At 44.4% G+C, this 24,008-nt stretch overlaps 2 protein-coding genes across 5 annotated transcripts in view; one reads left to right on the plus strand and one right to left on the minus strand.

Annotated features, from left to right (window-relative positions):
• Positions 1 to 2,328: 2,328 nt before the first annotated feature.
• Positions 2,329 to 22,907, minus strand: LOC106602827 (rho-related GTP-binding protein RhoG). Its single transcript, XM_014195732.3, has 4 exons — positions 22,757 to 22,907; positions 5,478 to 5,656; positions 4,199 to 4,369; positions 2,329 to 4,085 (listed from the first exon to the last, which is right to left on the minus strand). The coding sequence occupies exons 2-4, from the start codon at positions 5,604 to 5,606 to the stop codon at positions 3,810 to 3,812; spliced, it is 576 nt and encodes a 191-aa protein (XP_014051207.3). The 5' UTR covers positions 5,607 to 5,656; positions 22,757 to 22,907; the 3' UTR covers positions 2,329 to 3,809.
• LOC106602826 (stromal interaction molecule 1) overlaps positions 21,898 to 24,008 on the plus strand; it is a 113,219-nt gene continuing 111,108 nt past the window's right edge. For 2 of the 4 annotated variants that reach the window (XM_014195730.3, XM_045716807.2), the window contains exon 1: positions 21,898 to 22,092. In XM_014195730.3, coding sequence (XP_014051205.2) covers positions 22,037 to 22,092 — 56 coding nt within the window. In that variant the 5' untranslated portion in view covers positions 21,898 to 22,036. Of the gene's footprint in view, positions 22,093 to 23,357; positions 23,713 to 24,008 lie in introns of those variants that run through there. The other 2 variants (XM_014195728.3, XM_045716808.2) reach the window with 1 other exon arrangement.

The following is a 24,008-nucleotide window of genomic DNA, read 5'->3' on the forward strand; positions in this document are numbered from 1 at the left end:
AGGCAGAGGGTAGGAGAACAGGGGAAAGGAGAGGTGGGGAAAGAGGAGAGAGGAGGAAAGGAACAGGGAGTGGAGGCAGAGGGTATGAGAACGGGAAAGGAGAGGTGGGGAAAGAGGAGAGCGGAGGAAAGGAACAGGGAGTGGAGGCAGAGGGTAGGAGAACAGGGGAAAGGAGAGGTGGGGAAAGAGGAGAGAGGAGGAAAGGAACAGGGAGTGGAGGCAGAGGGTAGGAGAACAGGGGAAAGGAGAGGTGGGGAAAGAGGAGAGAGGAGGAAAGGAACAGGGAGTGGAGGCAGAGGGTATGAGAACGGGAAAGGAGAGGTGGGGAAAGAGGAGAGCGGAGGAAAGGAACAGGGAGTGGAGGCAGAGGGTAGGAGAACAGGGGAAAGGAGAGGTGGAGAAAGAGGAGAGAGGAGGAAAGGAACAGGGAGTGGAGGCAGAGGGTAGGAGAACAGGGGAATGGAGGGGGAGGAAAGAGGAGAGAGGAGGAAAGAAACAGGGAGTGGAGGCAGAGGGTAGGAGAACAGGGGAAAGGAGAGGTGGGGAAAGAGGAGAGCGGAGGAAAGGAACAGGGAGTGGAGGCAGAGGGTAGGAGAACAGGGGAATGGAGGGGGAGGAAAGAGGAGAGAGGAGGGAAGGAACAGGGAGTGGAGGCAGAGGGTAGGAGAACAGGGGAAAGGAGAGGTGGGGAAAGAGGAGAGCGGAGGAAAGGAACAGGGAGTGTAGGCAGAGGGTAGGAGAACAGGGGAAATGAGAGGTGGGGAAAAGAGGAGAGCGGAGGAAAGGAACAGGGAGTGGAGGCAGAGGGTAGGAGAACAAGGGAAAAGAGAGGTGGGGAAAGAGGAGAGAGGAGGAAAGGAACAGGGAGTGGAGGCAGAGGGTAGGAGAACAGGGGAAAGGAGGGGGAGGAAAGAGGAGAGAGGAGGAAAGGAACAGGGAGTGGAGGCAGAGGGTAGGAGAACAGGGGAAAGGAGAGGTGGGGAAAGAGGAGAGCGGAGGAAAGGAACAGGGAGTGGAGGCAGAGGGTAGGAGAACAGGGGAAAGGACGGGGGAGGGAAGAGGAGGAAAAAAACAGGGAGTGGAGGCAGAGGGTAGGAGAACAGGGGAAAGGAGGAGGGAGGAAAGAGGAGAGAGGAGGAAAGGAACAGGGAGTGGAGGCAGAGGGTAGGAGAACAAGGGAAAAGAGAGGTGGGGAAAGAGGAGAGAGGAGGAAAGGAACAGGGAGTGGAGGCAGAGGGTAGGAGAACAAGGGAAAGGAGGGGGAAGGAAAGAGGAGGAAAGGAACAGGGAGTGGAGGCAGAGGGTAGGAGAACAGGGGAAAGGAGGGGGAGGAAAGAGGAGGGGAGAAGAGCGGATGAAAGGGGGGGAGGGTGGTCTGTAAAGATTCCACTGCTGGAATGGTCTGGAAGGTATACAGGCAGACAGGAAGTGAGGGAGGAAGTGGAAATGGCTCCCTGTCTCATTGTGAACCTCAGTAGAAGGATTACTTCCTATAGTAAAGAGACTGGACTCAAGCTGTGTCTAACCTGAAGGCTAACTCAGGGCTAACTCCATTTATCCTGAATGAAGTGTCTGAGCCATGAAGACCAATGAAATCAGATACCCTCCCTTTCGCAAAGATTGTGTCATTATCCCCTTCACTTGAGGAAGACAATTGGTTAAATATTATATTAATAAAATGTTGTATTGTGTGTAAATATATATTTTTTTAACACCTATGACGACACATTTAGTAATGATAGTACTTGCTTTCCAAACTGTATGTTTTTTGTGCAATTGTATTTTGAAATGTGCGAAAGGCAACCAACTATAGACATAATCCATAGATGGCAGTTCCCATTCAAGTGAAGACGGGCAGCTGTTGCTAGTGTATGTAGCCTCTGTCGAGTCCCCAACAACTGGATGTTCTGGTTTTCAGGGGAAATGGAAAGAGAGCCTGTGGCGCAACTTCCGCTTTCAGACATTAGTAACAGCACGACACCCCATCTTAACACCTCCTCCACATTTACTGGATTGGTTGAAAGGTGCAGAAAAGGACAGTTTATTGTCTTCTTGTCGAGACCAGTATGTAGGGGATCTAGTTTCAGGTGTTTCTTTTACGCCTGCTGTGTTAGGTTACCATGAGTGTAACAGTCAAATTGCCAGGGTTAGAGGTTCCAAAACCCTACTATAGATTATATGTCTATGGCCGCAACGCAACAAGCTGTTCTACAGATAGAAGGTGCTCGTGGATTGATGAGCACACAAAAGCACAACAAAAGTAGCATTAACGATAAGTAATAAAATAAAGATGGCACTTCTAAAAGCCTATTTCACACCATAGCCTGCTGAATTTGCAAGATAGTTTTTTAATTTCATTTCGATTTCGGCACAAATAAAAATGTGGCACTGATTCCCCCATAGATTGATGTTTCAGCATTGTCTCAATGAAGTGTTTGGCACTCGACTAGTCATGTGCGACATGCACGCGCAGTAACCAGCCTGCAAGAGTTAGCGGCAGGCGGACGAGCAATATCCACCATAGTAGTACGAGCCTGATCTGGAATGTGAAGCTAACTGAAGTAGGCTAGCTTTATAAAAGCCTGATTTGGAATGTGAAGCTAACCGAAGCTGGCTAGCTTTATAAAAGCCTGATCTGGAATGTGAAGCTAACTGAAGTAGGCTAGCTTTATAAAAGCCTGATCTGGAATGTGAAGCTAACTGAAGCTGGCTAGCTTTATAAAAGCCTGATCTGGAATGTGAAGCTAACTGAAGCTGGCTAGCTTTATAAAAGCCTGATCTGGAATGTGAAGCTAACGGAAGCTGGCTAGCTTTATAAAAGCCTGATCTGGAATGTGAAGGTAACTGAAGCTGGCTAGCGTCATAAAAGCCTGAGTAGATCCAGCTTGTTTCGTAGTATACAACTCAGGAGGGGATATGATATAAGGGAAGATATGAAGGAAGATCAGCGGTCGTGGAAGAAAGGAAAAAAGGTTTCACAACTTTTGGGACACAAACTCTCAGCCTCCCAGCTTCATCTGTGACCTCTAACCTCTGGCCTGAACAGAGGCAGTCAGCGTCAACACACAGGAAACATTTTTGATTTACAAACAAACAAATATTAAAGGCTCTTTTCTGGGAAGTGAAAGAGGCATGGCTCATCATGATATTTCTCAATATGCTTTACATATGCTTTAGTTGGGTTTCTACTGAGCTCTAATGCTGGAATAAGAGGAAAAGAGACGAGGGTCAAGGGGTGGGAAGAGAAAGTAGGCGCCACCATTACAGACCAATCAGTCTCTGGTAAAGCCGTTGAGTGACACTGCTCTGGCCTATCAGAACTGCCCAAGTGTCCATGATAACAGACCACTGTAATTCGTCATTTGCAGAGTGCAGTTGCCCCTCCCTCTTCCCAATAGTAAGGCTCGTCGGTCACTGGGGGAAAAGAGAATACTGTTCTCCTGTCATATTTACATGTAACTGAATTATTCTACCATAGTCATGTACATTCCTATTATTTCCATTGTTGTAGTAAGTAAGTTTTTCAGTTTCAACTGCCCACCCCCTTCTGTCTCTTCATCTAGCTAGCCACCCTTCTTTCCTCTCTCTTTTTACACCTCCTCTCTCTCCCTCTGTCCCACTGCCCCCCCCAGTAGCCTACAGGACCTCTTGCTGGTGGTGTGCTGGGGGTTGAGGAAGGCTCGGACGGCCTCAGCGAACATCAGTCTCTTTACCCCTCCTTTACTCTTCCTTTCTATCTCCCCAATCCCCCCTCTCTCTCCCTCTCTCCTTCCCCTCCTCTCTCTCTCTCTCTCTCTCTCTCTCTCTCTCTACAGTAGCCTACAGGACCTCTTGCTGGTGGTGTGCTGGGGGTTGAGGAAGGCTCGGACGGCCTCAGCGAACACCTCTTTGATCCCATCCTGGTTGAGGGCGGAACACTCCAGGTAGCGGGCGGCTTGGATCTGACGGGCTAGTCCCGCCCCCTGGTGATGAGTGACAGGAGATTGGCTCTGCTCCTTCAGCTTGCGCTGGGTCTCCTCGTCGTTACGCAGGTCGCTCTTAGTGCCTACCAGGAGGACAGGCACACCGGGGCAGTGGTGGGTCACCTGTGGGTGCACACACATACATCTGTAAACACACAGACATTTACACACAAGCATGCACACACACACACACACAACAAGATGTAATAAACCCACAGACAAACACACACACTGACCTCTGGGTGCCACTTGTGCTTGACGTTCTCATAGGAAGCGGGGCTGGAGATGGAGAAGCAGATGATGAAGATGTTGGTCTGAGGGTAGGACAGGGTCCTCAGGCGGTCGTACTCCTCCTGACCCGCCGTGTCCCACAGGTTCAGACTGATGGAGCGCCCGTCTACTGTCACCTAAAACACACACAGGGGTAAGACACACACACACAGGGACGTAAACGCATACACAGGGGTAAGAACACACACACACACAGGGGTAAGAACACACACACAGGGGTAAGACACACACACACACAGGGGTAAGAACACACACACAGGGGTAGGAACACACACACACAGAAACACAGGGGTAAGAACACACACACAGGGATGTAAACACATACACAGGGGTAAGAACACACACAGAAACACAGGGGTAAGAACACACACACAGAAACACAGAAACACAGGGGTAAGAAAACACACAGGGGTAAGAACACACACACAGAAACACAGGGGTAAGAACATACACACAGGGGTGAGAACACACACACAGAAACACAGGGGTAAGAAAACACACACAGAAACACAGGGGTAAGAACACACACACAGGGGTAAGAACACACACACAGAAACACAGGGGTAAGAACACACACACAGAAACACAGGGGTAAGAACACACGCACAGAAACACAGGGGTAAGAACACACACACAGGGGTAAGAACACACACACAGAAACACAGGGGTAAGAACACACACACAGAAACACAGGGGTAAGACACACACACAGGGGTAAGAACACACACAGAAACACAGGGGTAAGACACACACACACAGGGGTAAGAACACACACAGAAACACAGGGGTGAGACACACACACACAGGGGTAAGAACACACACAGAAACACAGGGGTAAGACACACACACACAGGGGTAAGAACACACACAGAAACACGGGTGAGACACACACACACAGGGGTAAGAACACACACAGAAACACAGGGGTGAGACACACACACAGGGGTAAGAACACACACAGAAACACAGGGGTGAGACACACACACACAGGGGTAAGAACACACACAGAAACACAGGGGTAAGACACACACACACACAGGGGTAAGAACAGACAGGTGTATGATACATACACAGGGACATAAACGCACACACAGGGAAGTAAAAACAAACACTGGGAAGTAAATAGACACACACACATGGAACAGTCACATGTAGGCAGGTATAAATATACCCACCCACACATGTAATAACACATACATACACAAACAAACACATACACAGTACCTGGCTGCTATAATTGTCAAACACGGTGGGTATATATTCCTTAGGGAAGGCTCCGGTTGTGTAGGAGATGAGCAGACAGGTCTTCCCTACAGCACCGTCGCCCACCACTACACACTTAATGCTCTGCATGCCTGCTGTGCTGCCGACCCTTCAACTCTCACCTCTCACCCCTCAGCAACCTGATGGAACACACAGACATACCACACACTTAGGTCCCATTCTATTTTGGTTCCCCTAGCCCAGTGTTTCCCAATCCTGGTCGACATTGTGCACCTCTTAGGGTTCCCAGTACCAGGATTGGGAAACACTACTCTAGCCCCTACTAGCTGATTTCATTTGCATAGAGAGATTTGCATAGGAAGATTGGATGGGTGAAAGTACTGTATCGTGGGGGGTTGCAGATCATACTTATATACCTACGTATCAGTAAACAGCTGAGGGTTAGAGGACTGTAAAGGAACCAGACATGAAGGGACGGTTTTCCCAGACACAGATTAAGCCTTGTCCTGGACTAAAAAGCATTTTCAATAGAGATTCTTTATTGAGCATGTTTTTTAGTCCAGGACAAAGCGGAAACAGACACCAAGGGAGACAAGAGAGAAAGAGACATACAGAGAAACAGACAGAGATAGAGTCATGTAATTTAGTATTATTGCTACTATTCTTATTGTTGTAGCTGTTGTTTTCATAATTGTTATGTGTATCACTTCGCTTTGGAGACATTGACATTGTCAGTCATGCTACTAAAGCATATTGAATTTGAATTTAAATATGAAAGAGAGAGAGAGAGATAGAGAGACAGACAGACAGACAGACAGACAGACAGACAGACAGACAGACAGACAGACAGACAGACAGACAGACAGACAGACAGACAGACAGACAGACAGACAGACAGACAGACAGACAGATAGTGAGAAAAAGAGAACAGACACAAAGAGAGACAGGAACAGACAGAGAGACAGAGAGATAGAGAGAGACTGAGACAGAGAGACAGACACAGTGAGACAGACAGACAGAGATATAAAGAAAGAGAACAGACACAAAGAGAGACAGGAACAGACAGAGAGATAGAGAGAGACTGAGACAGAGAGACAGAGACAGACACAGTGAGACAGAGAGAGAAATAGACAGAGACCAAGACAGACAGAGAGAGAGAGAGAAAGAGAACAGACACAAAGAGAGACAGACACAGACCGAGAGAGACAGTCGGAAATGAAGAGTACACAAGGAAACGGGATCCAAACAAAACAGAGATGTTATCCTGGGTTCAGCCAATGGCCTTCAGCTCTATGGATCACACAAACACACATACTGAGCAACATCCTACCATAGAGAGCAAACGTATAAAATAGAATGATTTACTTTACATGAGATACAGACTCATGTCTATCTCTCTCTTGTTATGTCTGTATGTTTCTGTCTCTATCTACCTCTCTTCTCATCTCCCTCTCGCTCTCCTTCTCTATCTCTGTATTTTTCTCTCACCCCCTCATCTCTCTCTCTCTCTCTCTCTCTCTCTCTCTCTCTGTCCAGATGTTTAGATACAGTGACTCCACCCAGACTCCAGGGAAACAGGCAGTCAGCCCCACCTCCACTTGGGGTGTGACCCACTGAGGTCACTGTAGCCTGCAGACCAATCAGAACAGCCTTTATGGCTGGGGTTTCATGCCTGTCAATCACTATCCACTAGGCGGGACCCTGGCCCACTGGTCTTCTGCCAATCATGTGGAGAAGGGTTACGTTTCCCCATAATGCTGATCTAAGGTCAGTTCTGCAATTTTCCCACTAATTGGTTGCATCCCAAATGTCACCTATTCCCTATACAGTGCACTACTTTTGACCAGAGCCCTGTGAGCTTTTTTACTATGCGGCCCTAACTCATCAAAAGTATTCACCCCCTTGGTGTTTTTCCTATTTTGTTGCATTACAACCTGTAATTTAAATGGATTTTTATTTGGATTTCATGTAATGGACATACACAAAATAGTCCAAATTGGTGAAGTGAAATGAAAAAAATTCCTTAAAAAAAAAATGCGAAAAAAAAAAATAAACGAAAAATGCATATGTATTCACCCCTTTGCTATGAAGTCCCTAAATAAGATCTGGTGCAACCAATTACCTTCAGAAGTCACATAATTAGTTAAATAAAGTCCACCTGTGTGTAATCTAAGTGTCACATGATCTGCCACATGATCTCAGTATATATACACCTGTTCTGAAAGGCCCCAGACTCTGCAACAGCACTAAGCAAGGGGCACCACCAAGCAAGCGGCACTATGAAGACAAAGGAGCTCTCCGAACAGGTCAGGGACAAAGTTGTGGAGAAGTACAGATCAGGATTGGGTTATAAAAAATATCCCACGGAGCACCATTAAATCCATTATTCAAAAATGGAAAGAATATGGCACCACAACAAACCTGCCAAGAGAGGGCCGCCCACCAAAACTCACGGACCAGGCAAGGAGGGCATTAATCAGAGAGACATCAAAGAGACCAAAGATAACCCTGAAGGAGCTGCAAAGCTCCACAACTAAGATTGGAGTATCTGTCCATAGGACCACTTTAAGCCGTACACTCCACAGAGCTGGGCTTTATGGAAGAGTGTCCAGAAAAAAATAAGCAAACACTTTTGTGTTCGCCAAAAGGCATGTGGGAGACTTCCCAAACATATGGAAGAAGGTACTCTGGTCAGATGAGACTAAAATTTAGTTTTTGGGCCATCAAGAAAAACGTTATGTCTGGTGCAAACCCAACACCTCTCATCACCCCGAGAACGCCATCCCCACAGTGAAGCATGGTGGTGGCAGCATCATGCTGTGGGGGTGTTTTTCATTGGCAGGGACTGGGAAACTGGTCAGAATTTAAGGAATGATGGATGGCGCTAAATACAGGGTTTCTTGAGGGAAACCTGTTTCAGTCTTCCAGAGATTTGAGACTGGGACGGAGGTTCACCTTCCAGCAGGACAATGACCCTAAGCATATTGCTAAAGCAACACTCGAGTGGTTTAAGGGGAAACATTTAAATGTCTTGGAATGGCCTAGTCAAAGCACAGACCTCAATCCAATTGAGAATCTGTGGTGACTTAAAATTGCTGTACAACTTGAAGGAGCAGTTTTTCCTTGAAGAATGGGCAAAAATCCCAGTGGCTAGATGTGCCAAGCTTATAGAGACATACCCCAAGAGACTTGCAGGTGTAATTGCTGCAAAAGGTGGCTCTACAAAGTATTGAATTTGGGGGGGTGAATAGTTATGCACGCCCAAGTTTTCTTTTTTTTAATTATTTCTTGTTTGTTTCACAAAAAAATATATTTTGCATCTTCAAAGTGGTAGGAATGTTGTGTAAATCTAATGATACAAACCCTCCAAAAAAATCTATTTTAAATTCTAGGTTCTAAGGCAACAAAATAGGAAATATGCCAAGGGGGTGAATACTTTCGCAAGCCACTGTATATGGGTGATTCTACAGAAGTGGTGCAAATTACAGTTCCACCCCAAATGTAGAAAATCTATTTACATCATGATATCTTCTAATTCAATAAAAGGCAATAACAAACATATTGTTAAATTAATATAGGTCAAAGTCATTGTTAAAACACCTATTCTATTGAGAGGTGGCTGTCCCAAACCTTCATGTTAAATGTTTTTTAACAGTATTATTTCAATAGAACATGTTGAGTTCTTCTATTATTACATTGAAAAAGGTCCCCCCCCCCACACCAAATAAAAATAAAAACCCAGACTCCTAAACTTCATGTTAAAAATGTTTAACACTATTATTTAAATGGAAGATGTTGAGTTCTTCTATTATTACATTGAAAGATAATGATCTAATCAGTAGATTTGTTTATTTTCAAACATCTTTCTCTAAAAAATGCTGTCCCACCGAAACACACATATTTAAAGACTGTAGAATATATCCAGTGTAACGGTTGTCTAAAGGAGTAGACCAAGGTGCAGCGTGGTATGTGTTCATCTTGATATTTATTTTAACTCTGAACACTTAAACAAAATAACAAACAATGGAAACCGACCGTCACGTCTTGCAGGCTTTACAAAGCAGTACAAAACTCAAGGAGGGAAAGGGCTGCCTAAGTATGGTTCCCAATCAGAGACAACGATAGGCAGCTGCCTCTGATTGGAAACCATACCTGGCCAAAACATAGAAATATAAACCATAGAATGCCCACCCCACACCCTGACTTAACAAAATAGAGAAATAAACCGTCTCTCTCAGATCAGGGCGTGACATCCAGCATTGTAGAACATCCTGCTGGTCATCACTCATATCAACACCATTATCCCAGAAACCCTAGACCCGCTTCAATTTGCATATCGCCCCAATAGATCCACAGACTCCACACTGCCCTTTCCCACCTGGACAAAAGGAACACCTATGTGAGAATGCTATTCATTAACTACAGCGCAGCGTTCAACACTATAGGACCCTGGGACTTAACACCTCCCTCTGCAACTGGATCCTGGACTTCCTGACGGGTCGCCCCCAGGTGGTAAAGGTAGGTAACAACACATCCGCCACGTTGATCCCTCAGGGTTGCGTGCTCAGTCCCCTCCTGGCATGACTCCAAAACCATCATTAAGTTTGCAGATGACACAACAGTGGTAGGCCTGATCACCGACAACAATGAGACAGCCTTTAGGGAGGAGGTCAGAGACCTGGCCATGTGGTGCCAGGACAATAACCTCTCCGTCAACGTGAACAAGACCAAGGAGATGATTGTGGACTACAGGAAAAAGAGGACAGCCACATTCTCATCGACGTGGCTGTAGTGGAGCAGGTTGTGAGCTTCAAGTTCCTTGGTGTCCACATCAACAACAAACTATCATGGGCCAAACACACTAACACAGTCGTGAAGGGGGCACAGCAAAGCCTATACCCCCTCAGGAGACTGAAAATATTTGGCATGGGTCCTCAGATCCTCAAAAAGTTCTACAGCTGCACCATCGAGAGCATCCTGACTGGTTGCATCACCGCCTGGTATGGCAACTGCTCGGCCTCTGACCGCAAGGCACTACAGAGGGTAGTGCGTACAGCCCAGTACATCACTGCGGCCAAGCTTCCTGCCATCCAGGACCTCTATACCAGGCGGTGTCCGAGGAAGGCCCTAAAAATTGTCCAAAACTCCAGCCACCCTAGTCATAGACTGTTCTCTCTGCTGCTGCATGGAAAGCGGTACCGGAGCTCCAAGTCTAGGTCCAAGAGACTTCTAAACAGCTTCTACCCTGACTCCTGAACAGCTAATCAAAGGGCTACCCAGACTATTTGCATTGCCACCCCATCTTTTACGCTGCTGCTACTTTCAGTTTATTATCAATGCATAGTCACTTTAACTCTAACTACATGTACATATTACCTCAATTACCTCGATTAACCGGTGCCCCCGCACATTGACTCTGTACCGGTACCCTCTGTATATAGCCTCGCTATTATTATTTTACTGCTGCTATTTAATTATTTGTTACTTTTATTCAATTGTTTCTACTTACCTATTTGTTACTTAACACTTTTTTTCTTAAAACTGCTTTATTGGTTAAGGGCTTGTAAGTAAGCATTTCACCTGTTGTATTCGCCGCATGTGACAATAAAAGTTTGATTAACTAACATGGGCTAGGTGATCTGGACATTTCTGACAAGTTATAAATAGCTGTCTAAGGTATGCAACGGCTAACATGACAAGCACTAATTTCAAATTACACCTTGTGCTCTACTATTACAACTGTCAAGAGTAAGTTTAAAGTCCCTCCCGACCCCACAGATTGAGAACCACTGATCTAAAGTACGGTTTTGTGACAAAAATATACACTACATGACCAAAAGTATGTAGACACCTGCTCATCCAACAACTCATTTCAACATCATGGGCATTAGTATTAGAGGTCGACCGATTAATCGGAATGGCCGATTAATTAGGGCCGATTTGAAGTTTTCATAACAATCGGTAATCGGTATTTTTGGCCACCGATTTGCCGAATTTTTTATTTATTTATTTATTTTTGTATTTTTTTTGTATTTCAATTTATTTTTTTTACACCTTTATTTAACTAGGCAAGTCAGATTAAGAACACATTCTTATTTACAATGATGGCCTAGAAACGGGGGTTAACTGCCTTGTTCAGGGGGGATTAGTTTTTGCAACCTTCGGTTACCAGTCCAACGCTCTAACCACCTGCCTTACATTGCACTCCACAAGGATTAACAGGCTGACTACCTGTAACGCGAGGGTAGCAAGAAGCAAAGGTAAGTTGCTAGCTAGCATTAGACTTATAAAAAACAATCAATCTTAACATAATCACTAGTTAACTACACATGGTTGATGATATTACTAGTTTATCTAACGTGTCCTGCGTTGCATATGATCAATGCGGTACCTGTTAATTTTCATTGAATCACAGCCTACTTCGACAAACGGGTGTTGATTTAACAAGCACATTTGCGAAAAAAGTACTGTCGTTGCACCAATGTACTTAACCATAAACATCAATGCCTAGCAGGAATATTTAGACTTAGTCACCCGTTAGATAAAATACGGAACGGTTCCGTATGTCACTGAAAGAAAAAAACGTTTGTTTTCGAGATGATAGGTTCCAGATTCATTTACATTTTACATACGCTCTTATCCAGAGCAACTTACAGTAGTGAATGCATACATTTCATAAAAACATTTTTCTTCCCCCCCTATACTGGCCCCCTGTGGGAAACGAACCCACAACCCTGGCGGTGCAAACACCATGCTCTACCAACTGAGCCACAGGGAAGACACACAAATACACAAATCTCATTACAGAGACATTAGTATACATCCAACATGACAAGATTCGACCATATTAATGACCCAAGGCTCATATTTCTGTGTGTTTATTATATTATAATTAAGTCTATGATTTGATAGAGTAGTCTGACTGAGCGGTGGTAGGCAGCAGCAGGCTCGTAAGCATTCATTCAAACAGCCCTTCGCTGTGCTTCAAGCATTGCGCTGTTTATGACTTCAACCTGGGTGGGTATAATTTGTGGAACGTTCCAACAGGAATCTATTCCAAAAACTTCGTAAATAACAAGGTTTCCAAAAAACAACGCATACAAAGTTGTATAGCGGCAGAATAAGATACCAGGTAGGGAGTGGTCTATTTCATAGCGTTTTTCACTCATCACGTTTATTCCAAAAAATGTCTGTCCCCACATGTCTGTTTGCCTATGGACAAACATTAAGAATAAGCTACGTGATGAGTTGATGCCTATTCGGCAGCTAGTTAGCTAGGTTTGTATGCGTTGCTACTTTGTATGCGTTGTTGGTTGGCAACCTTTTACTTTACGGTTTTTGGAACAGATTCCTGTTGGAACGTTCCACAAATTATACCCACCCCTTCAAGCCTATCAACTCCCAAGATTAGGCTGGTGTAACCGATGTGAAATGGCTAGCTAGTTAGCCGGGTGCACGCTAATAGCGTTTCAAACGTCACTCGCTCTGAGACTTGGAGTAGTTTTTTCCCTTCCTCTGCATGGGTAACGCTGCTTCGAGGGTGGCTGTTGTCGATGTGTTCCTGGTTTGAGCCCAGGTAGGAGCGAGGAGAGGGACGGAAGCTATACTGTTACACTGGCAATACTAAAGTGCCTATAAGAACATCCAATAGTCAAAGGTTTTTGAAATACAAATCGTATAGAGAGAAATAGTCCTATAATTCCTATAATAATATAATAACTACAACCTAAAACTTCTTACCTGGGAATATTGAAGACTCATGTTAAAAGGAACCACTAGCTTTCATATGTTCCCATGTTCTGAGCAAGGCCCTTAAACATTAGCTTTATTACATGGCACATATTGCACTTTTACTTTCTTCTCCAACACTTTGTTTTGCATTATTTAAAGCAAATTGAACATGTTTCATTATTTATTTGAGGCTAAATTGATTTTATTGATGTATTATATTAAGTTAAAATAAGTGTTCATTCAGTATTGTTTTAATTGTCATTATAAAATAAAAATAATCGGCAGATTAATCGCTATCGGCTTTTTTGGTCCTCCAATAATCGGTATCGGTGTTGAAAAATCATAATCGGTCGACCTCTAATTAGTATGGAGTTGGTCCCCCTTTTGCTGCTATAACAGCCTCCACTCTTCTGGGAAGGCATTCCACTAGATGTTGGAACATTGCTGTGGGGACTTGCTGCGAGCATTAGTGAGCTCGGGCACTGACATTGGGCAATTAGGCATGGCTTGCAGTCGGCGTTCCAATTCATCCCAAAGGTGTTCGATAAGGTTGAGGTCAGGGCTCTGTGCAGGCCAGTCAAGTTCTTCCACACCGATCTCGACAAACCATTTCTGTATCAACCTCGCTTTGTGCACGGGGCATTGTCAAGCTGAAACAGGAAAGGGCCTTCCCCAAACTGTTGCCACAAAGATGGAAGCACAGAATCATCTAGAATGTCATTGTATGCTGTAGCAATAAGATTTCCCTTCACTGGAACTAAGGGGCCTATCCCGAACCATGAAAAACAGTCACAAACCATTATTCCTCCTCCACCAAACTTCACAGTTGGCACTCTGCATTCGGACAGGTAGCGTTGTCCTGGCATCCGCCAAAACAAGGTCGGACTGCCATGTGGTGAAGCGTGATTCATCACTCCAGAGAACACGTTTCCACTGCTCTAGAGTCCAATCACGTTTTTTGTAGGACTAGAAAAACATTTCTGGAATGTAAAATAATGATATTATCCAGTTAACAAGCTTTTAAAATAATCATTTTCGCTCCCTGTTCTGTGTCTGTTCCTTGTCTGTTTTTGGTTCTGTTTTCTTGAACCGGTTCCAACCATTACGTCTAACAATATAATTAATTAGATGTCAATCAATCAAGAAATTTCAGATTCTTACAATCAACATTGAACATTTTACAGAAAACAATAGAGATTACAATTCTCAAAATGAAATGTAAAGGTTTTGAAAATCAGGTTAAAAATTATGTTTTTACTATTTTGTTAATTTAGTATTCAAATACCATTTGTACAATGAATCTGTAATATTAATCAAAATGATCACTACTGTGCGGTTCTCCCTTTATTACAACTTTTTCACAACATTTCGCTAGTGACAAATTTGGTGGGGTGGTATGGAAATATTTCAAATACAGTGTGTGAGTAATATATATGTCTACCTGACATATGTTGGAAGACATGTGACCTGAAAGTTTGGGAAAAATAGGATATAAATTAGAAAAAAAATCTGCCCCCAATGTGCACTACTTCTGTAGAATGACCCATATAAGGAATAGGGTGCCATGTTAAAGAAGCTCACTCAGAAGCTCACACACCCTCCTCACCGCAGATTACAACTTCATCGAAAGAGGGAGATGAAAGGAGAAGTAAGACAGGACGTTACTTTACCACTCCACTTCTTCCCTTACATGCTGACCACACTGCCCGCGTTGGGTGCGCGAGCGTTACAAAATAAATGTACACATACATATTATTCAATCATTTCATCCAAACTGTTCGCGCGCGTCAATGTGCGTCTGCATAGCCAGGCGCTAAAATAGAACTTGGTTCTATTTTTGATGCTTGAGGTGCTGCAAGTCCCGCCTCTCCAATCTCCTCATTAGTTTTTAGGAGCATATAACCACATGGGTGATTGAAAGCTGAACTGAGGTCCAGACTCCAGTCCAGTTGGTGGTGGTAATGCACCTTAAAGTTGGTTGCCAACCGCCATATAAAGTCCAAAGAAGGAGAAGAAGAAGAAGATAAAAAAAGAAGACTGAAGGAGGAGACTAGAATCTGTGGATTAATTGCCGGAGTAGAAGACCTTGTGCATTTCAGGTAAAATAACAAAGCAATGTTTATATCCCAGGACAAATTAGCTAGCAACAGCAAGCTAGCTAAATGGCCATGAATGTTTCATGCGTTTTGAACTGTCCCCAAATTAATATAAACTCAGCAAAAAAAGAAACGTCCCTTTTTCAGGACCCTGTCTTTCAAAGATAATTTGTAACAATCCAAATAACTTCACAGATCTTCATTGGAAAGGGTTTAAACACTGTTTCCCATGCTTGTTCAATGAACCATGAACAATTAATGAACATGCACCTGTGGAACGGTTGTTAAGACACTAACAGCTTACAGACGGTAGGCAATTAAGGTCACAGTTATGAAAACTTAGGACACTAAAGAGGCCTTTTACTGACTCTGAAAAACACCAAAAGAAAGATGACCAGGGTCCCTGCTCATCTGCATGAACGTACCTTAGGCATGCTGCAAGGAGGCATGAGGACTGCAGATGTGGCCAGGGCAATAAATTGCAATGTCCGTACTGTGAGACACCTAAGACAGCGTTACAGGGAGACAGGACGGACAGCTGAACGTCCTTGCAGTGGCAGACCATGTGTAACAACACCTACACAGGATCGGTACAACCGAACATCACACCTGCGGGACAGGTACAGGAGGGCAACAAACTGCCCGAGTTACACCAGGAACACACAATCCCTCCATCAGTGCTCAGACTGCTCGCAATAGGCTGAGAGAGGCTGGACTAAGGGCTTGTAGTCCTGTTATAAGGAAGGTCCTCACCAGACATCACCGGCAACAACGTCGCCGATGGGCACAGACCCACCGTCGCTGGACCAGACAGGACTGGCAAAAAGTGTACTGACGAGTTGCGGTTTTGTCTCACCAGGGGTGATGGTCAGGTTCGCGTTTATCGTCGAAGGAATGAGCATTACACCGAGGCCTGTACTCTGGAGCGGGATCGATTTGGAGGTGGAGGGTCCGTCATGGTCTGGGGCGGTTTTGTCTCACCAGGGGTGATGGTCAGGTTCGCGTTTATCGTCGAAGGAATGAGCATTACACCGAGGCCTGTACTCTGGAGCGGGATCGATTTGGAGGTGGAGGGTCCGTCATGGTCTGGGGCGGTGTGTCACAGCATCATCGGACTGAAATTGTTGTCATTGCAGGCAATCTCAACGCTGTGCTTTACAGGGAAGACATCCTCCTCCCTCATGTTTTACACTTCCTGCAGGCTCATCCTGACATGACCCTCCAGCATGATAATGCCACCAGCCATACTGCTCGTTCTGTGCGTGATTTCCTGTAAGACAGGAATGTCAGTGTTCTGCCATGGCCAGCAAAGAACCTGGATCTCAATCCCTTTAAGCTCGTCTGGGACCTGTTGGATCGGAGGGTGAGGGCCAGGGCCATTACCCCCAGAAATGTCCGGGAACTTGCAGGTGCCTTGGTGGAAGAGTGGGGTAACATCTCACAGCAAGAACTGGCAAATCTGGTGCAGTCCATGAGGAGGAGATGCACTGCAATACTTAATGCAGCTGGTGGCCACACCAGATACTGACTGTTACTTTGATTTTGACCCCCCCCCCCCCCCCCCCTTTGTTCAGGGACACATTATTCCATTTCTGTTAGTCACATGTCTGTGGAACTTGTTCAGTTTATGTCTCAAATGTTGAATCTTATGTTCATACAAATATTTACACATGTTAAGTTTGCTGAAAATGAACGCAGTTGACAGTGAGAGGACGTTTATTTTCATGCTCAGTTTAGGTTGTCCAGAGTTTGTTTTGATATTTCAACCTGTGTTTCCTGATCGCGTCTGGTGTGGATGGACAAAATCAACACGCACACGATGATGCATGTGGATGCACGTTACTACCTGGTCTAGTCAGCATGCTGACCACACTGCCTGTGATGGGTGCGTGAGCGATGCAAAATAAATGTTATTCTGTCATGCCCTGATCTGTTTCACCTGTCCTTGTGCTTGTCTCCACCCCCTTCCCCATTATCCCCTGGGTATTTATACCTGTGTTTTCTGTCTGTCTGTTTTCCAGTTCATCTTGTTTGTTCAAGCCTACCAGCGTTTTGTCTCAGCTCCTGTTTTCCCTAGTCTCTCTTTTTCTCATCCTCCTGGTTTTTGACTCTTGCCTGACCCTGAGCCTGCCTGCCGTCCTGTACCTTTGCTCCACCTCTAGATTATCAACCCCTGCCTGCCTTGACCTGTCGTTTGCCTGCCCCTGTTGTTACAATAAACTTTGTTACTTCACAAAGTCTGCATTTGGGTCTTACCATGATTCCTGATATTATTCAATAATTTCATCCAAACTGCAAGTCCTGGCTTTCCCATCTCCTCACTGGTTTTTAGGAGCATATACCCACGTGGGTGATTGAAAGCAAATCTGAGGTCCACACTCCAAACCAGTTGGTGCTGGTAATGCATCTTAAAGTTGGTTGCCAACCGCCATGTAAAGTCCACAGAAGAAGAACAAGAATAATAAGAAGAACAAGACTGAAGGAGGAGAGATTACTAGAAACAAACTATGTTACCCCTTTTGTCTGTGGATTAATTGTCGGAGTAGAGAACACACGATTTGTGTGCTCGATATTATACAACTGTCAGTAACGGGTGGGGCTGAAATAGCCGAATCCACTAATTTGAAGGGGTGTCCACATACTTTTGTATTTATAGTGTAGTTGGTTCAGAGTTCATTTTGATATTTCAACCTGCGTGTCTTGATCACGTCTGGTGTGGATGGACAAAATCAACATGCACGCAATGGCGCACAAGGACCCACGCTCGTACCTGATCTAGTCAGCATGTTACACACTTTAACAGTCTCCAGCAGCACTACGCTACAGTCAGAGTGAGAGAGGGAAGGAAGGAGAGACCGAGAGATAGAGAGGACGCAGAGTGGAAAGAAGAGAGAAACAGAGGAGAATGAACATTCAGAGAGAGAGACACACAGCACTTTAGACTGGATATGAAAGTTACAGATTGTTCTTTTAAGGGCTGAACTGAAAGGCTTGTATTCACAGCAGCAACATATAACAAGCAGTGACAAAGGATGCATCCCAAATGGCACCCTAATATAGTGCCTATGGGTCCTGGTCAAAAATAGTGCAATATAAAGGGAATAAGGTAGAGACAGCGTGATGGTGGTATGCCTGTTAATGCTCACTTTTAAAGAACACGAGTCCAGGCACTACCACTTTGGTGTGTACTCAGTTTGGTGTATAATTGTGTGTGTGTGTGCGAGTGCGTGCGTGTGTGTGTGTGTGTGTGAAACTGGGGCCTTGCATTTACAAGCAAGGCCCCAGGAGAGTGAACTAGTGGTGTGAGAAAGTGAAACAGGAAGGGCTAGATGTCCTGAGGGACAGGCCTAGTTGGGTCGGTTGTCAGAGTCTACTCTATGAGCTGTGGGTTATCACGACAGCAATATGGTCATTTAGCAACCATTTACTCATCCAAAGTGACTAGCGGTTAAAGGGGCAATCCGGTATTCGAAAAACAACAATCAACAGTTGAAGTCAGAAGTTTACATACACCTTAGCCAAATATATTTAAACTCAGTTGAACAATTCCTGACATTTAATCCTAGTAAAAATTCCCTGTCTTAGGTCAGTTAGGATCACCACTATATTTTAAGAATGTGAAATGTCAGAATAATAGTAGAGAGAATGATTTATTTCAGCTTTTATTTCTTTCATCACATTCCCAGTGGATCAGAAGGTTACATACACTCAATTAGTATTTGGTAGCATTGCCTTTACATTGTTTAACTTGGGTCAAATGTTTCAGGTAGCCTTCCACAAGCTTCCCAAAATAAGTTGGGTGAATATTGGCTCATTCCTCCTGACAGAGCTGGTGTAACTGAGTCAGGTTTGTAGGCCTCCTTGCTCGCACACGCTTTTTCAGTTCTGCCCACAAATTATCTATAGGATTGAGGTCAGGGCTTTGTGATGGCCACTCCAATACCTTGACTTGGTTGTCCTTAAGCCATTTTGCCACAACTTTGGAAGTATGCTTGGGGTCATTGTCCATTTGGAAGACCCATTTGCGACCAAGCCTTAACTTCCTGACTGAAGTCTTGAAATGTTGCTTCAATATATCCACATAATTTTCCATCCTCATGATGCCATCTATTTTGTGAAGTGCACCAGTCCCTCCTGCAGCAAAGCACCCCCACAACATGATGCTGCCACCCCCGTGCATCACGTTTGGGATGGTGTTCTTCGGCTTTCAAGCCTCCCCCTTTTTCCTCCAAACATAACGGTGGTCATTATGGCCAAACAGTTCTATTTTTGTTTCATCAGACCAGAGAAAATGTCTCCAAAAAGTACGATCTTTGTCCCCGTGTGCAGTTGCAAACTGTGGTCTGGCTTTTTTATGGAGGTATTGGAGCAGTGGCTTCTTCCTTGCCGAGCGCCCTTTCAGGTTATGTCGATATAGGACTCGTTTTACTGTGGATATAGATACTTTTGTACCTGTTTCCTCCAGCATCTTCACAAGGTCCTTTGCTGTTGTTCTGGGATTGAGTTGCACTTTCGCACCAAAGTACGTTCATCTCTAGGAGACAACATGTCTCTTTCCTGAGCGGTATGATGGCTGTGTGGTCCCATGGTGTTTATACTTGCATACTATTGTTTGTACAGATGAACGTGGTACCTCCAGGTGAATTGAAATTGCTCCCAAGGATGTACCCGACTTGTGGAGGTCCACATTTTTTTTCTGAGGTCTTGGCTGATTTCTTTTGATTTTCCCATGATGTCAAGTAAAGAGGCACTGAGTTCGAAGTTAGGCCTTGAAATACATCCACAGGTACATCTTCAATTGACTCAAATTATGTCAATTAGCCTATCAGAAGCTTCTAAAGCCATGACATCATTTTCTGGAATTTTCCAAGCTGTTTAAAGGCACAGTCAACTTAGTGTATGTAAACTTCTGACCCACTGGAATTGTGATACAGCGAATTATAAGTGAAATAATCCGTCTGTAAACAATTGTTGGAAAAATGACTTGTGTCATGCACAAAGTAGATGTCCTAAGCGACTTGCCAAAACTATAGTTTGTTAACAAGAAATGTGTGAAGTGGTTGAAAAACTAGTTTTAATGACTCCAACCTAAGTGCATGTAAACTTCCGACTTCAACTGTATATACAAAGGTTATATATCATTTAAGTATGTACTTTATCTTGTATATGGCCCAGGCAGACATCAACTAGTTGGTGTGTATATGTTATAAGTGTGTTATAATGTGTTTATGAACACCTCTTGGTGGCTGTTAAAATCATTGAGGACTGAGCTGTCAGACAACCAGCTGTCCAAACACAGAACTCAATATTCCCTTCTTCCTTTCCTCCTTTCCTCTTTTCCTCCCTCCTTACCCCCCTCATTCCCTCACTCCTTCCTTCCCCACAAAAGGTTTCAGGTATCGAACCACACCTAACTGTCCGAGTAGAGAAAACACTAGTAAAGTATGAAAATACCACCACCACCATACTGAAATAGCAGGTATGTCCTCCTGTATATCTCCCTGTATTATTGGAGTATACAGAGAGAATATATATTGGAGGGTGGGTGGTGCAAGGAAAATGATTTATGGACATTTTGGTGGAAAGTCAGGCATTTCACTCTCAATTCTATTTCTACATAACATGAAACCATCAAACTGTGTGATTGTCTGAGGAACTATTCTATGAATGATTTCACATCTGTTTCTGGTGATAGGAGATGATACAGATGATTGAAAACCACACACACATGCACTCTCACGCACACACACACATGCACTCTCACACACACACACACACACACACACACACACACACACACACACACACACACACACACACACACACACACACACACACACACACACACACACACACACACACACACACACAAACACCCCTAAACAACTGAATGTGGAAGACATGTCAACATTCTTAGGGAGTAGTTGGCCCCTCGATGAAGTACTTATGAGTAAAACACAATAACCTATAATCCCATGGCATAGACAAATAATAACATACCCTCCAAACTCATCATTAAGCTCGAGACCCTGGGTCTCGACCCGCCCTGTGCAACTAGGTCCTGGACTTCCTGACGGGCCGCCCCCAGGTGGTGAGGGTAGGTAACAACATCTCCACCCCGCTGATCCTCAACACTGGGTTCCCCACAAGCCCTCTCCTGTACTCCCTGTTCACCCACGACTGCGTGGCCACGCACGCCTCCAACTCAATCATCAAGTTTGCAGACGACACTACAGTGGTAGGCTTGATTACCAACAACGACGAGACGGCCTACAGGGAGGAGGTGAGGGCCCTCGGAGTGTGGTGTCAGGAAAATAACCTCACACTCAATGTCAACAAAACAAAGGAGATGATCGTGGACTTCAGGAAACAGCAGAGGGAGCACCCCCCTATCTACATTGACGGGACAGTAGTGGAGAGGATGGAGAGTTTTAAGTTCCTCGGCATACACATCACGGACAAACTGAAATGGTCCACCCACACAGACAGCGTGGTGAAGAAGGCACAGCAGCGCCTCTTCAACCTCAGGAGGCTGAAGAAATTTGGCTTGTCACCAAAAAGACTCACACACTTTTACAGATGCACAATCGAGAGCATCCTGTCGGGCTGTATCACCGCCTGGTACGGCAGCTGCTCCGCCCATAACCGTAAGGCTCTACAGAGGGTAGTGAGGTCTGCACAACGCATCACCGGGTGCAAACTACCTGCCCTCCAGGACACCTACACCACCCGATGTCACAGGAAGGCCAAAAAGATAATCAAGGACAACAACCACCCGAGAAGGCAAGGTCAGTACAGGTGCATCAAAGCGGGGACAGAGAGACTGAAAAACAACTTCTATCTCAAGGCCATCAGACTGTTAAACAGCCACCACTAACATTGAGTGGCTGCTGCCAACTTACTGACTCAAATCTCTAGCCACTTTATTAATGGAAAAATTGATTTATCACTAGCCACTTTATATATATAATGTTTACATACCCTACATTACTCATGTATATACTGTACTCTATAACATCTATTGCATCTTGCCTATGCAGTTCGGGCCATCACTCATTTATATATTTGTATGTACATATTCGTATTCATTCCTTTACACTTGTGTGTATAAGGTAGTTGTTGTGAAATTGTTAGGTTAGATTACTTGTTAGATATTACTGCATGGTCGGAACTAGAAGCACAAGCATTTCGCTACACTTGCATTAACATCTGCTAACCATGTATGTGACAAATACATTTGATTTGATTTTAAATGACAACGGAGAGGCTCCAGACAGAAAGCTGGACATCTCGGAGTCAAACCCTGTAGAGATTATGGGAAGCCAGACAAAGTTTGTTGTAGAATAACTCGCAGCATTAGGCTACGCTACACAGTTTAAAAGTTCTAGCAGTCCCAGCCTGTTGATTTCGGATGCGGTATAAAGTGTTAGGAGTCTTGGGTCAAAAACTCACCTAACATAGTCCTTCCTCCTCTCCTTCTCGGTGGCAGAATTGGTCGGACGGATCTTCGTTGTCTTGTGTTGTCAGTCGGGCGGGCGGGGTTGCGTTATGAAGGAAGTCGGTTCATTTGCGGAGAGGAGAGGAAGTGTATGAAACGGCTTTGGTGAAGTTTGAGGAAGTTTATTTGTTGGCGAATAGCCGCTGAGCTGCGGATGCGACTCTGACTGAGAACCATAGCTACAGTAGCCTAAGCGTACAATTGTTTTGACATCCTAATAAAAGTGATCATAAAGATTATATTTTGTAGGTAATTGCTCACACAATATATATATATAATTCGTTAAATACCATCTTTATGCATTTATAGCAGTTTTGCTCATTGTTATCCACAAAGAAAACAACATAAATAAAGTGTGTGTTCATTATAGTTAAATAGGATAGACATAGGCCCCTACATTTAACAGATAAAAGGTATGTTTATAGGCCTTCTAGAGGGGTTAAGTGCAGGAAGAGGTTTTGACGTTTGAGTTTAGTTACAGTTCGGATAGAAAAAAGAACTCCAGAATGAAGTGCGCTTTTCTGGTAAATCCTGAAGGTGGCTTCCGCGCTCCGTGTGGAGGGCACTCAGTGAACGACAGTATATTATCCACAGATCATATCCAGAGGACAAGTTAGAGATGATATAAAAATGTATTCTGGTGAGAGGGGAAGGAGCTGTTCGAGGTAAACTGATCTCGATTAGGTATAGTTTAGTCTACCCATACAGTGCAGTGCCTACTCTCCGCGCGAAGACAGGGCGACATCAGACATCGCACTCCGAGTGGACCTATATTAAAACTGATTTCAAATGGACTACACAAAAGAACCGGACAATATCTAGTCACAGTACACAGAAACTCCAGAGGACTTTACTGGGTTGGGGATCGTAAGACAGCTGCACATCTCAGAGGATATCGCAAGTTGTAAAGGTGAGTTTCCCAACGACGACGCAGTAAAATGGAGATGGAAAGTTGCGCTTTGATATTGAATACCTGGTTATTATTAGGTATACATCGAAGGTTGTTACTTTGTTTACATTGGCATCGCTTATTTACTGTGATATGCTTATTGTCTGGCTACGTTTGTGTCACTTCCCAGCTAGCACATTTGGTTCCTTGGAAGTTGTTGGAACGTATGTTTTGGTTTACCCATTAGTTCTGGGAACTAAGCCATACGTTTCCTGACCGGTACAACTTAACTTTTAACTGTTCTGTGAATGGAAGTG

This window comes from Salmo salar, chromosome 04 (genome assembly GCF_965601325.2).
Source record: "Salmo salar chromosome 04, fSalSal1, whole genome shotgun sequence".
Taxonomy (NCBI): domain Eukaryota; kingdom Metazoa; phylum Chordata; class Actinopteri; order Salmoniformes; family Salmonidae; genus Salmo; species Salmo salar.

Excerpts from the sequence above, each read along its gene's own strand:
- LOC106602827 (XM_014195732.3), bottom strand. The coding sequence starts at position 5,606 with ATGCAGAGCATTAAGTGTGTAGTGGTGGGCGACGGTGCTGTAGGGAAG. Across the intron at positions 4,370-5,477 it reads TTGACAATTATAGCAGCCAG|GTGACAGTAGACGGGCGCTC; the intron begins GTACTGTGTATG and ends TGTGTGTTTTAG. Across the intron at positions 4,086-4,198 it reads AGCACAAGTGGCACCCAGAG|GTGACCCACCACTGCCCCGG; the intron begins GTCAGTGTGTGT and ends GTGCACCCACAG.